The sequence below is a fragment of the Daucus carota genome, chromosome 7 (assembly GCF_001625215.2).
Source record: "Daucus carota subsp. sativus chromosome 7, DH1 v3.0, whole genome shotgun sequence".
Taxonomy (NCBI): Eukaryota; Viridiplantae; Streptophyta; class Magnoliopsida; order Apiales; family Apiaceae; genus Daucus; species Daucus carota.
Window position 1 is genome coordinate 31,857,023 of NC_030387.2, and position 13,345 is coordinate 31,870,367.

Genomic DNA, 13,345 nt, shown 5'->3' on the forward strand with positions numbered 1-13,345 from the left:
TTATTTTGGATTAAAAAAAAACCAAAAAGACATGAAAGACTGAATTTGTTTCCTTATAAACATGCAAGTAGATATCAGTTTACTTATAGAACATAATTTAATTTTGTCTTAATCTAACGGTGCTTATTTGTTCAATATACGATCCAACGGATGATAAGCTTTTGAATCATAGGACCATGCGACCAAATTATCTCCCTTACGCTTGTTATATATAAGTATATAATATAATTAGGATTTTATAGTCATTATTATACTATTATCAAAGGACTTCTATATTGAATAGAATTTTATTATTAAAGATCTCAATATTCATTAGGACAGTGAAAGACTTCTATATTGATTAGAATTTTATGAAAAGACTTCTATATTGATTCAGAATTTATTATTAAAAATTTCAATATTGGTTAAGATTATTATACTACTATAAATAGACTTCTATAGTATTTAGGATTTTGTAATATAACATTTATCATATCCGCACTTATAAAACAGTTCTATAAAATTCGTATCAAAATTTGGCTATCAAATTATTTTTTATTTAACAATTATTACTATTATCAAAAAACTTCTATATTTGACATGATTTTGAATTATCACTAATAAAAACATATTACCAACTAAATTATTTGTTTTAATTTTTTAAAACTTAAATAATTTAATATACGAAACAACTCTATAAAACTTTTAGCATACTTCAGAGTTCAAATAAATAAGGAGTTCATATTGATATTAATATAATATCCTATCAATAATATAATAATATCAACGAAATTATTCATTTTAATTTTCAAAAATCATACAATTTAATTTACAAAATAAATTTATAAAATTAATATCATATTTCAGAATTAAAATAAACAAGATTCAATATTGATACTAAAGTACCAAAAAACTTGGTCATATATATTTTTAATAATAATTATTATCATCATTCAGTGTTTTCTAGAAGATTACGATAAAGACGAATAAGGCGGTGGTAACACTAACTTGACAAATAGAAACTAAAAAAATAAAGTTATTGTCCATATTGCAACATACAATAAAAGAACCGAAACTCTAGACATACGTCAAATATTCTTTTTAATTTTTAAAATTCATACAATTTAATTTACGAAACAAATCTATAAATTTTTTATCATATTTCAGAATTATAATAAACAAGATTCAATATTGATAACAAAGTACCAAAAAACTTGGTCATTTATTTTTTGATAATAATAATTATTATCATTCAGTGTTTTTCAGAATATTGTGAAAAAAACGAATAAGGCGGTGGTAACACTGACTTGACAAATAGAATCTCAAAAAAAAATGGAGTCATTGTCCATATTACAATATATAATAAAGGAACCGAAACTCTAGACATAAGTCAAAATATTTGATATCAAATTACTTTTGGAAAGTTAATTAATTTTGTCAAACTACAATATTAGTTTATCAAACAACTATAATAACTGTTAGATCTACAAAAACTCCAACTAGAATTATATATAATGTTTGCCTATTAAATGAATAAAATAATCGCGACTTAGAATTTTGACTTTTTGTTCAAGATTAAAGACGCTATAAACGAACTTATATGTGCTGATCTTGAATATTATTTTTACAATTTAAAAATCATCAAACAACATAGTGATTTTACTAAAATAAAACATACTGTCAGAGTTAAGTTCCATAAAGTCCGCCGCATTTAATCCGCAGTAAGTATTAGTCATAATCTTTTAGTTTAATCATAAATAATATCTTTAATTATTCAAATTTATATGTAATTTACCATCTTTTAGTAGTTTTAAATATATAATTATCTATTAATCATTAACATTTTTCAACATTAACAATCATTGAGATCATTATTCTACTTATGAGTTATATTTTAGAACATATATAATGTTTAGTGATTTATAAAATAATTGTTTTATCTTTTGATTGCAATGATTATATTGTGGAACAAAACCTGCAAATTGTCAGATGTTTACAAATATTGTAGACTAAAAAAATTAAAATTGAAATGAATAGATTATTTTTAAATGATTTTGGACTCCAATACTCTTATTTTATGGACTCCATAGATGGGGACCATACCGTTATGAAATAAATTTAAAGTAGGATCAAATTTTAATATATAGAAAGTCTTATATTAAATAACAATAATTTAAATATCATTTGAAAACAATAATTTAAATAGGTATAATAAAAATATGATAATGTAATTAAAAAAAAGGCAATATTTTTCCAATAAATAACAAATTTTAAATTTTTATTTAAACCCGTGTTTGGCACGGGTTATCAACTAGTATAAATAAATGCAAATATATGATAATTGTTATTCGACCACGTAATAAATATTTCAAAAAAAAATTATTGGAAAACATGTCAGCTTGTAGCGTTTAAATCATGCAGGAGTTTGTAAAATCTCAGTTCAATAATTATTTTATACCAAAATGTATAAAATAAAGTTCACTGTGTAAACGGCTATTTGAAGATTCAATTAAGGCCATGCAATCAACAATCTGCAGCAATCTGCCGATAAAAAGAGGTGAGATTTGTTTTCTTCTTCATCTCAAATTTAGGGAGCAGCGTGTAAGCTTTCAAAGGGGATTTTTGTCCCATGCCCTCTCACAGGGTAAAGGTTTCAGGATTCCATCTCTGTCTGAATTTTTAATATTTGAAAAAACTAACAGTTATTTAATATATTAACAGTTTGAATGCTAATTGAGATCGATATTCATGGCTGTTTGTGTTGAAGAAGCCATTGCAGCTCTCCACAATCAAGGTAATCGTTACTATTATTATGTGAGTTGATATGAAGGTAAAATAAGAATGTTGCCAAATTGAGTAGGGAGAAATGAGAAAGGAACTGTAAATATTGTTTAGGTTTATGTACGAGACCTTTTAGTAGTTAATGTGACTCTGATCTCAGTTCTCGTAATTTCAGTGTCATCTGCATCATCATTATATACCAGAGGTTCAAATGCAAGCTCTGTGTGTCAATCAAAAGAGGTGCAATTAAAAAGTCCAGGTATCAAGTGGTATGTTAAGCGTGTGTGTGTGATCTGTATATACATGTTCATTCATTTTTGAATTCAGTGCTTATTTACTGTCTTTATTACTTGTCTGTAGCTATCATATGTTGAGTTACCGTCTCTGATTCATGATCTACCCTACGAGACATCATTTTGTAACATTCTTGTGTAAGAAACTCAAAGATGCAAATCTCTGCAGTGTAAAATGTAATGCACTAAGATGTGATACAAACCCTGACAAGCACCCTTATGAACAAACAGTACAATAAAGAACGTTAATTGAAAGGAACAGAACAAGAAAGTGAAGAACAGTATACATTAACTTTCACATTAACTTATTTTTCTTGCTTTCTAATATACATTAACTTTCTAATATAGAAATGACGAGTGAAAGTTGATGGATACTGTTCTTCAAAAATTTCAACCATTATCATGTATATTAGAAAGCATGAAGATTAAGTTGGACAGAGGAGTACGAGTAATCTATTTTATTATTACAATAGAAGGTTCAGCAGGTTCATCATAAATACAGGGGACATCCAGACTACTGTCTCTAGTTATAAAGGTTCAAACCTAGTTTAACCGGTGCCTTACAATCCCTGATCATTCTTTTTCGTTCCGCCTTTGCATTGTCTCATTTGTACTCTTCTTTCCTCTTTCACAGTTTTCCATTGTTCATACTCCCTATGCTATCAACCTTACCGTGCATTTGGGTTCAGAATATCAGAGAATACACTTCCAACTCCAGACTTGAATCCCTCACTACAAGTACTTGAGGTTGACGCTTGGCCACTTCTAGCTTTGGCCACAGTATTAGCTGGAAAGAGGTTTTCATGGTCTAACTTTTCAAAGGACTCTTGAAGCTGCAATGCAGATTCAAGGCCGGAAACAACATCTCTCATGGTAGGCCTATCAATCCCATGATCCCTTAGGCAGCTATATCCGACCTCTCCAAACTTGTTAAGACTCTCTACTGTAATCTCCCCCGCAACATTCTTATCCACTATTTCGCCAAGTAGACCATTCCTGTAACAATTCCGAGACCACTCGGCTAAATTCATCTGCTCATATGGCAAGTCCTGCATAATCACTGGCCTAGCACACAACACTTCAAACAACACCACTCCAAACGAATACACGTCTGATTTGGTAGTTAATTGCCGCCTTAGGTAATATTCTGGATCTAAGTATCCAAAACTACCCTTCACTACCGTGCTCATGTGTGTGACTGACGCATCACTAGGACCCATTTTCGACAAACCAAAATCTGAAACCTTGGCAACCATTTTCTCATCCAACAAAATATTAGTTGACTTCACATCACGATGGATTATTACGCGCTCTGCGCCTGCATGGAGATAATGCAGGCCCCTTGCGGCACCAATACAAATTTGTAGCCTTTGCTTCCAAGACAATGGTGGATTATCCGCCCCATAAAGATGATCACGGAGGGTTCCGTGAACCATGTAATCATATACCAGAATCATCTCGCTGCTATCATCGCAACATCCTATCAGTGGTACAAGATGGCGGTGACGCAGATTTGATAGGATTGTGATCTCTGTATGAAACTCGTGAGCCCCTTGTCGTGATGACGGATTCAACCGCTTGATTGCTACGGCATATGTACTGTCTTTCATAAACCCTCTATACACGTTGCCAAATCCTCCTGTTCCTATAACAAAATTTTGGTCGAAGTTGCTAGTAGCTAATTTTACTTCCTCCAGACAAAATTTCTGACTCCTAACAGATGGCAATGATGAATTGATCCCTGTAGTCGATCTTGACTTGTCGTCCTGAGATTTCGCTCTTCTTCTCCGGTATAATAGAAGACCCACTACCATTGTGAACAGGATTATCCCCCCGATTGAACCTCCAATAAGTGCAGACTGAGAGGCTCCAATAAGTGCAGACTGAGAGGCACCGCTCTTATTATTGATATGTTCAGATTTAGGATTGGGGGCAGCAAAGGTGCCTCCTTGTGGATTCAATTTAAAAATCTCCAACCCATTCAAGATAACATTATCGTATACAGACAAATTCTTCATGTTGGGGTGCATTGCTAGCCACAAATAAGGCTTAGACTTGCTACCATCTTGGTTTTTACCGACGAACACAACATAGTCTTTATACACCGGAATTCCTATCCCACCGGTCAAATAGTAAACATCTACATACTCCTCGGCTGTCTGATTGTTGATGAGAATATCAAATACCAGTTGATTAAAGTCATATATTTCCATTAGCACATCACAAAAATGAAGTCTAAGTAGATATAAAAATCCAGAATCTACTGGAAAGACCCAAGTCAAGTTGGTGTTGTGACTCTTGTGTGGCAACAACCGGGCACTGTTGTAAACAATCTCGGGGGCCGTGTAGGGTGGAGCAACCGCCGTGTACTTGATTGGAATTCTGGGATTTGGTGTTGCTACAAGAGAACTGCCGAGCAAATATGGCTCGTCGCTGTCCCATGAGCGAAACATTCCAGTATCGTTTGTTGAGGAAATTTCTCCTCCGCCTACGTTTAACCTGTAAAGTTTTTCAATTGGCTTACTCTCATTAATAAAGACCTCATTTCTTTGACCCACCATTCTAATTCCAGCTGTGATATCATCGCTTCCTTTGATGTACAAGTTGTTGGGAATAGAAACAACTTCAATGCCATTGACAAAGGCGTACGAGTTTGGGGACGGTATAAATGTCAACTCTAGTAACCGATTTTGATCGACGGTAATGATGAATTCTTTAACCAGAGTTGATGATGAGGACCGCAGGTTGACAAAGGCACTCAACTTGGATAAAAGAGTGTGGTCGCTCATGTTGACGGTGAAGAATGACATGGCTTCCTTTAAGCCATTTGAGTAGTTTGCAGGGTAAAAGTAGAGGCGTAGAAAATGCTGACCAGCTTCGGAGACGCGGATTGTATAGGTGAATTGAGAACGGAAGAATCTGGCAGTGGAGTAAGGAGTTTTGTCGACGGAAGGACTTTGTTCATTAGCTGTGGAGGTTGTTGAAGTTTCAAAGATGTCTGGTGATGTTGTGGAATCGGATACCCATTGTATCCCATCTCGAGAAGTTGTGAAGAATTTTGTTGAGCCGCAATTGAGTCGGATATTATCAGGAGGATCATAGGAGGGCGATGCAGCATCCGGGGACCAAGATAGGGTAGTGATAATGAAAAAACAGGCAACGAAATGGCAGGTCTGCCAAGAAAAACTTGTAAGAAGCATCTTCGTTGATGTGTTCTGTACAATGCTTAGTTATTTCTTCCGGCAAGTTAAACTTCAGCTTTGCTTTTTACATGTGTTGAGGAAAACAAACCATGTGAAAATTCAATATCGAATGTCTCCGGACAAAAAAGAAAAGAAAATTCAATGTCTGGAACGCAAAACTCTCGAACAGTTGCGTATAAAAACAATACGTAAAGGTATTGGTTAAATTATACAAGACAAAAATTATGCAAATCAACGTCGTTTTTGCATGCTTAATGTTAGAATATAATCATGGTAAGCCGTCCTCCTAACACCTTGAGGTTTTAGGAGAATTGGTAACTTAACATAGTATCAGAGCTGCTTAAACTTCCAGTTAGGCACAGTAGACTTCAAAGTCTAGGTAACAAACTTCCACAGTTAGTAACACTTAAACTTCCACAGTTAGGCTCTTGATAGCGTACCTTTTTGTGGTTCTCATTGAGTCATGATCTTGTACATACCATCTCCAAAATAAACAAACAATTGATAGGAGATCACACATTTTTATTTTGTTTTATTATTCAAAATTATGTATTTTTATATAATTTCGGGTTATGGATGGAGAATAAATACCCTTTATTAATAAGCGAAAAATATCGGTACCAAAGTACCAAAATTTGGTAATCATATATTATATTTAATTATTACTAGTTGATAACCCGTGCCAAGCACGGGTTTAAATAAAAATTTAAAATTTGTTATTTATTGGAAAAATATTGCTTTTTTTTAATTACATTATCATATTTTTATTATACCTATTTAAATTATTGTTTTCAAATGATATTTAAATTATTGTTATTTAATATAAGACTTTCTATATATTAAAATTTGATCCTACTTTAAATTTATTTCATAACGGTATGGTCCCCATCTATGGAGTCCATAAAATAAGAGTATTGGAGTCCAAAATCATTTAAAAATAATCTATTCATTTCAATTTTAATTTTTTTAGTCTACAATATTTGTAAACATCTGACAATTTGCTATACCCTCTCGATATTCTCCTATGACCCAAGTTGGTGTATGTTCTCAAATCTGGCGACTACAACATCGAGGACCTTGTAAACCATTAGAAGAGATATTAACATCAACAAGACTAGCACTAGAATTAAACAGCATCAATTTTGAATAGTTGGTGTATCTAGCTTTAAACCATTTCAAACGATTAAGATATTGGAGGTGAGTTTTTTGACAATCAAGCTTTTCATCCAGGAAGAATCTTTTTCTCCACGGTAACCTTCGTGAATAAACCATTACTATCTCACCAACCACGTTTTGCGGTATCAACCATGAGATTCAATAACTCATTACTTTCCTCAATTGTCCAAGTTTATACCCGGCAGCTTTTCTTTTCGAATTGTCATTCTCTTGACATGCATCGCGCATTTTTTCTGTGCATATATGTGTACATGCAGGGAAAAAAAAAGTAACGTATACATATTACTATTAGCCGAAACAAGTAGATCTATATATATGTAAAAACACAGAATGATAATAGAGAATGATAATAGAAAAGAAAAGGAACCTTTTGTCACAGAGGATGAATTGGAGAGACTTTTCGCAGAGGATGTACTCTAGGTTGGAGCGACTGGTTAATTGGGGGAAGATAAAGTCATGTCAAATCTTGACAATGATGGTTGACAATTTTCTGAAAAAATATATACAATTTTCCATAGAAAGTCATTAAAAGTCTATCAATTATATTTTTCCACCCAAGTCATTGTATATTGAATAACAACTGACTTTTAATAACTCTTTAAAAGTTGTAATTCAATACCTCAAACTTTGAAAGACTTTTTAAAAATCCTGATACAATACCTCTTTACTTTTAAAGAGTATTTAAAAGTCCTAATTGAATACACCCAAATTTTAAAAGTCAATAAAAGTCATTATAAATCATGATACAATACCACCCTCTTAATTGAATCTTCAAATAGCCGTTTACACAGTGAACTTTATTTTATACATTTTGGTATAAAATAATTATTGAACTGAGATTTTACAAACTCCTGCATGATTTAAACGCTACAAGCTGACATGTTTTCCAATAATTTTTTTTTGAAATATTTATTACGTGGTCGAATAACAATTATCATATATTTGCATTTATTTATACTAGTTGATAACCCGTGCCAAGCACGGGTTTAAATAAAAATTTAAAATTTGTTATTTATTGGAAAAATATTGCCTTTTTTTTAATTACATTATCATATTTTTATTATACCTATTTAAATTATTGTTTTCAAATGATATTTAAATTATTGTTATTTAATATAAGACTTTCTATATATTAAAATTTGATCCTACTTTAAATTTATTTCATAACGGTATGGTCCCCATCTATGGAGTCCATAAAATAAGAGTATTGGAGTCCAAAATCATTTAAAAATATAATCTATTCATTTCAATTTTAATTTTTTTAGTCTACAATATTTGTAAACATCTGACAATTTGCAGGTTTTGTTCCACAATATAATCATTGCAATCAAAAGATAAAACAATTATTTTATAAATCACTAAACATTATATATGTTCTAAAATATAACTCATAAGTAGAATAATGATCTCAATGATTGTTAATGTTGAAAAATGTTAATGATTAATAGATAATTATATATTTAAAACTACTAAAAGATGGTAAATTACATATAAATTTGAATAATTAAAGATATTATTTATGATTAAACTAAAAGATTATGACTAATACTTACTGCGGATTAAATGCGGCGGACTTTATGGAACTTAACTCTGACAGTATGTTTTATTTTAGTAAAATCACTATGTTGTTTGATGATTTTTAAATTGTAAAAATAATATTCAAGATCAGCACATATAAGTTCGTTTATAGCGTCTTTAATCTTGAACAAAAAGTCAAAATTCTAAGTCGCGATTATTTTATTCATTTAATAGGCAAACATTATATATAATTCTAGTTGGAGTTTTTGTAGATCTAACAGTTGTTATAGTTGTTTGATAAACTAATATTGTAGTTTGACAAAATTAATTCACTTTCCAAAAGTAATTTGATATCAAATATTTTGACTTATGTCTAGAGTTTCGGTTCCTTTATTATATATTGTAATATGGACAATGACTCCATTTTTTTTTTTGAGATTCTATTTGTCAAGTCAGTGTTACCACCGCCTTATTCGTTTTTTTCACAATATTCTGAAAAACACTGAATGATAATAATTATTATTATCAAAAAATAAATGACCAAGTTTTTTGGTACTTTGGTATCAATATTGAATCTTGTTTATTATAATTCTGAAATATGATAAAAAATTTATAGATTTGTTTCGTAAATTAAATTGTATGAATTTTAAAAATTAAAAAGAATATTTGACGTATGTCTAGAGTTTCGGTTCTTTTATTGTATGTTGCAATATGGACAATAACTTTATTTTTTTAGTTTCTATTTGTCAAGTTAGTGTTACCACCGCCTTATTCGTCTTTATCGTAATCTTCTAGAAAACACTGAATGATGATAATAATTATTATTAAAAATATATATGACCAAGTTTTTTGATACTTTAGTATCAATATTGAATCTTGTTTATTTTAATTCTGAAATATGATATTAATTTTATAAATTTATTTTGTAAATTAAATTGTATGATTTTTGAAAATTAAAATGAATAATTTCGTTGATATTATTATATTATTGATAGGATATTATATTAATATCAATATGAACTCCTTATTTATTTGAACTCTGAAGTATGCTAAAAGTTTTATAGAGTTGTTTCGTATATTAAATTATTTAAGTTTTAAAAAATTAAAACAAATAATTTAGTTGGTAATATGTTTTTATTAGTGATAATTCAAAATCATGTCAAATATAGAAGTTTTTTGATAATAATAATAATTGTTAAATAAAAAATAATATGATAGCCAAATTTTGATACGAATTTTATAGAACTGTTTTATAAGTGCGGATATGATAAATGTTATATTACAAAATCCTAAATACTATAGAAGTCTATTTATAGTAGTATAATAATCTTAACCAATATTGAAATTTTTAATAATAAATTCTGAATCAATATAGAAGTCTTTTCATAAAATTCTAATCAATATAGAAGTCTTTCACTGTCCTAATGAATATTGAGATCTTTAATAATAAAATTCTATTCAATATAGAAGTCCTTTGATAATAGTATAATAATGACTATAAAATCCTAATCAATATGAAAGTGACCAAATTTTGGTACTTTTGGTACCGATGTTCCACTGAAACGTGGTTTCGCTTATTAATAAAGGGTATTGATTATATCATTATTAAACTCCTATTAAAAGTATTATACTCCTATTAAAGCATGTAAGACATATATATTGGTCAGGACTTTTTTACATAACGATTACATGATATAGAATTATATCCCAATATAATTAAATATTTTAATTTTTAAAACCGAAACAATTTAACTAAGAAATTAACTCTATAAAATCCTTATCACATAAATATGAATTCTCTATATGATTTCTATTAAATAAATATAGGGAGTCAGTAGAGCTTTTTGTGCAGATTTAAGAACATAAAATTAATTAAATATTTAAATAATGAATTTTATTTTTAAAGCATATTTAAGTTATTCAACTTAATAATTCCTTCAGACTTCTATATTAGTTTATTATACAAACAACTACTACTCCTACGTCTAAAAAAACTCCAACCCACATTAGAATTGCCAATTCTAACTCTAAAACAATAATGGATTAAATATACTGTGACACATATATATTATAACTCTAAATTAATTACTAATTATATATTTAACGAACAATTTAACATAGAATTAACGGTATAAATTTTCTATCAATTAAATATGACTCAACTCAATAAAATTAATAACAAATAAATATAAGAAGTTGGTAGAGTTTTTGTGTGGATATGAGAACATGAAACAAAAAATAGGCTAAAAAACTCTATTATGTTTTTGTTTTATTGTTGTTTCATTAAAATTTTTAAGTTAAATAAATATTGTTGTTTCATTATTTATTTAACTTAAAAATTTCTTTCGACTCTTGGCAAAAAAAAAAAAATTCTTTCGACTTCTATATTAATTTGTCATACAATGCGATAAAAATGAGTAAAGCGGTGGTAACACTGACTTGACAAACTGAAACTCAAAGCAAATGAATCCATTGTCCATATTGCAACATATAACAAAAGAACATATAACAAACGAATCGAAACTGAAGACATCCGTCGTAATAAACTTCATATCAAATAAATATAAGGAGTCGGCATAGTTTTTTTGTGGATATGAGAACCTAAAATAAAAAATAGGCTAAAAAACTCTATTACTATTTTGTTTTATTGTTATTTCATTATATATTGTGAATTTTATCTATAAAACATATTTAAGTTATTTAACTTAAAATTGTATTCAACTTTTTTATTAATTTGTCATACAAAACAACTGTCACTCCTAGACGTGGAAGAACTCCAACCAACCAACATTACATATACCCATTATAAATCTAAAACAATTACAATTAATTAAATAACATTACACATACCTATTATAAATCTAAAACAATTACCAATTATTAATATAAATGTTAATTCATTCCATGCTCTTCAGAAGATTGCGATAAAGATGAATAAGGCAGTGGTAACACTAACTTGACAAACGGAAACTCGAAGAGAATAAAGGCATTGTCCATATTACAATCATCAATATACTTATATAAAGGAGAAACGAGGGCGTGTAGGTGGCGCCTCTCACATCGCTCCATTCTATTTTTCTAATTTTCTTGAATTTTTAGATGAAAAATATCAAAAATAAGAACTACCTTTTTTAGTTTCGGGTATATTAGAAGCAAGTTTCAGAATCTGATTTTGTTTCAAATTATTTATGAAATATAATAGCTTGAAAGTTTTAATCTGATTTTGTTTCATATTATTTAATTATGGGAAAGAGTAGCACACAAGTCTCTCTGCACCTATAAATACCCCTATAGATTGTAGGATTTTGGATCATCTAAACATAACCTCCTCTCCCTCAATACCACAATCATACCTCTCTCTGGAGATAGCAAGGGGCGTGTAGGTGGCGCTTCTCAAATCGCTCCGTTCTGTTTTTCTAAGTTTCTGGAATTTTTAGATGAAAAATATCAAAAATTAAAATTACCTTTTTTAGTTTCGGGTATATTAGAAGTAAGTTTCAGAATCTGATTTTGTTTCAAATTATTTATGGAATATAGTAGCTTAAAAGTTTTAATCTGATTTTGTTTCAAATTATTTAATTATGGGAAAGAGTAGCACACAAGTCTCTCTGCACCTATAAATACCCCTACAGATTGTAGGGTTTTAGATCATCTAAACATAACCTCCTCTCCCTCAATACCATAATCCTACCTCTCTCTGCAGATAGTTCTCTTGCTCCATTTCTAACTTGGTGGTACTGTTATTCTGCAACGATAAGTGAAGGCTGTTTATACATTATTAAAAAAAATAAAGGAATAAAGGTTGTTGCAAGTAAAGGTAGTTACAGACCGCTATGTTGGAGTCGACAAATCCAAACACGGGAAAAGAATATAGTCTTTACATGATATTGATGGATGATATCAATAAATAACTATTAGTGATGTATGTTTGTTGATTATTCTTGTATAATATTTGTTTTGTTAATCGGACATATTTGTTGTTAATTTTTATATGATTTACTTTGCATACATTAAAAATTATGCGTGCATTATCAGTTTGCTCCGTTCAAACAACTTTTAAGAAAAGGTTGTTTATACACTTTTAAAAAATAAGAGTTGTCACAAGCAAGCAAGGGTAGTCATAGACCGCTATCTCATAGATTTAAGTTAGATGTTTTTGTGCACAATCAATCCAAAAAAATTGGAGGAAGGTGACAATGTTTAAAAAAAACAAATAAAATTAAGATTTGTCATGCCTTAAATTGTTAATTACGTGTATAAATTTATTTTCATTTTTTCACCATGAATTATAGTCCAATTTTGCAATTTTATATATTAGTATTGGTATTACATCAAGATTTTTATAATATAAAATTTATTTTATCCTACAAATATTAATTTTGAAAGATTAATATA

General features: G+C 29.5%; 1 protein-coding gene across 1 annotated transcript; it reads right to left on the minus strand.

Moving 5' to 3' along the window:
* Positions 1 to 3,162: 3,162 nt before the first annotated feature.
* Positions 3,163 to 6,483, minus strand: LOC108194277 (receptor-like protein kinase FERONIA). The gene has a single exon (XM_017361231.2). The coding sequence runs from the start codon at positions 6,251 to 6,253 to the stop codon at positions 3,722 to 3,724; it is 2,532 nt and encodes an 843-aa protein (XP_017216720.2). The 5' UTR covers positions 6,254 to 6,483; the 3' UTR covers positions 3,163 to 3,721.
* Positions 6,484 to 13,345: the final 6,862 nt, after the last annotated feature.

Bases quoted from the DNA above. Each gene is read 5' to 3' on its own strand.
- LOC108194277 (XM_017361231.2), bottom strand. From the start codon at position 6,253: ATGCTTCTTACAAGTTTTTCTTGGCAGACCTGCCATTTCGTTGCCTGT.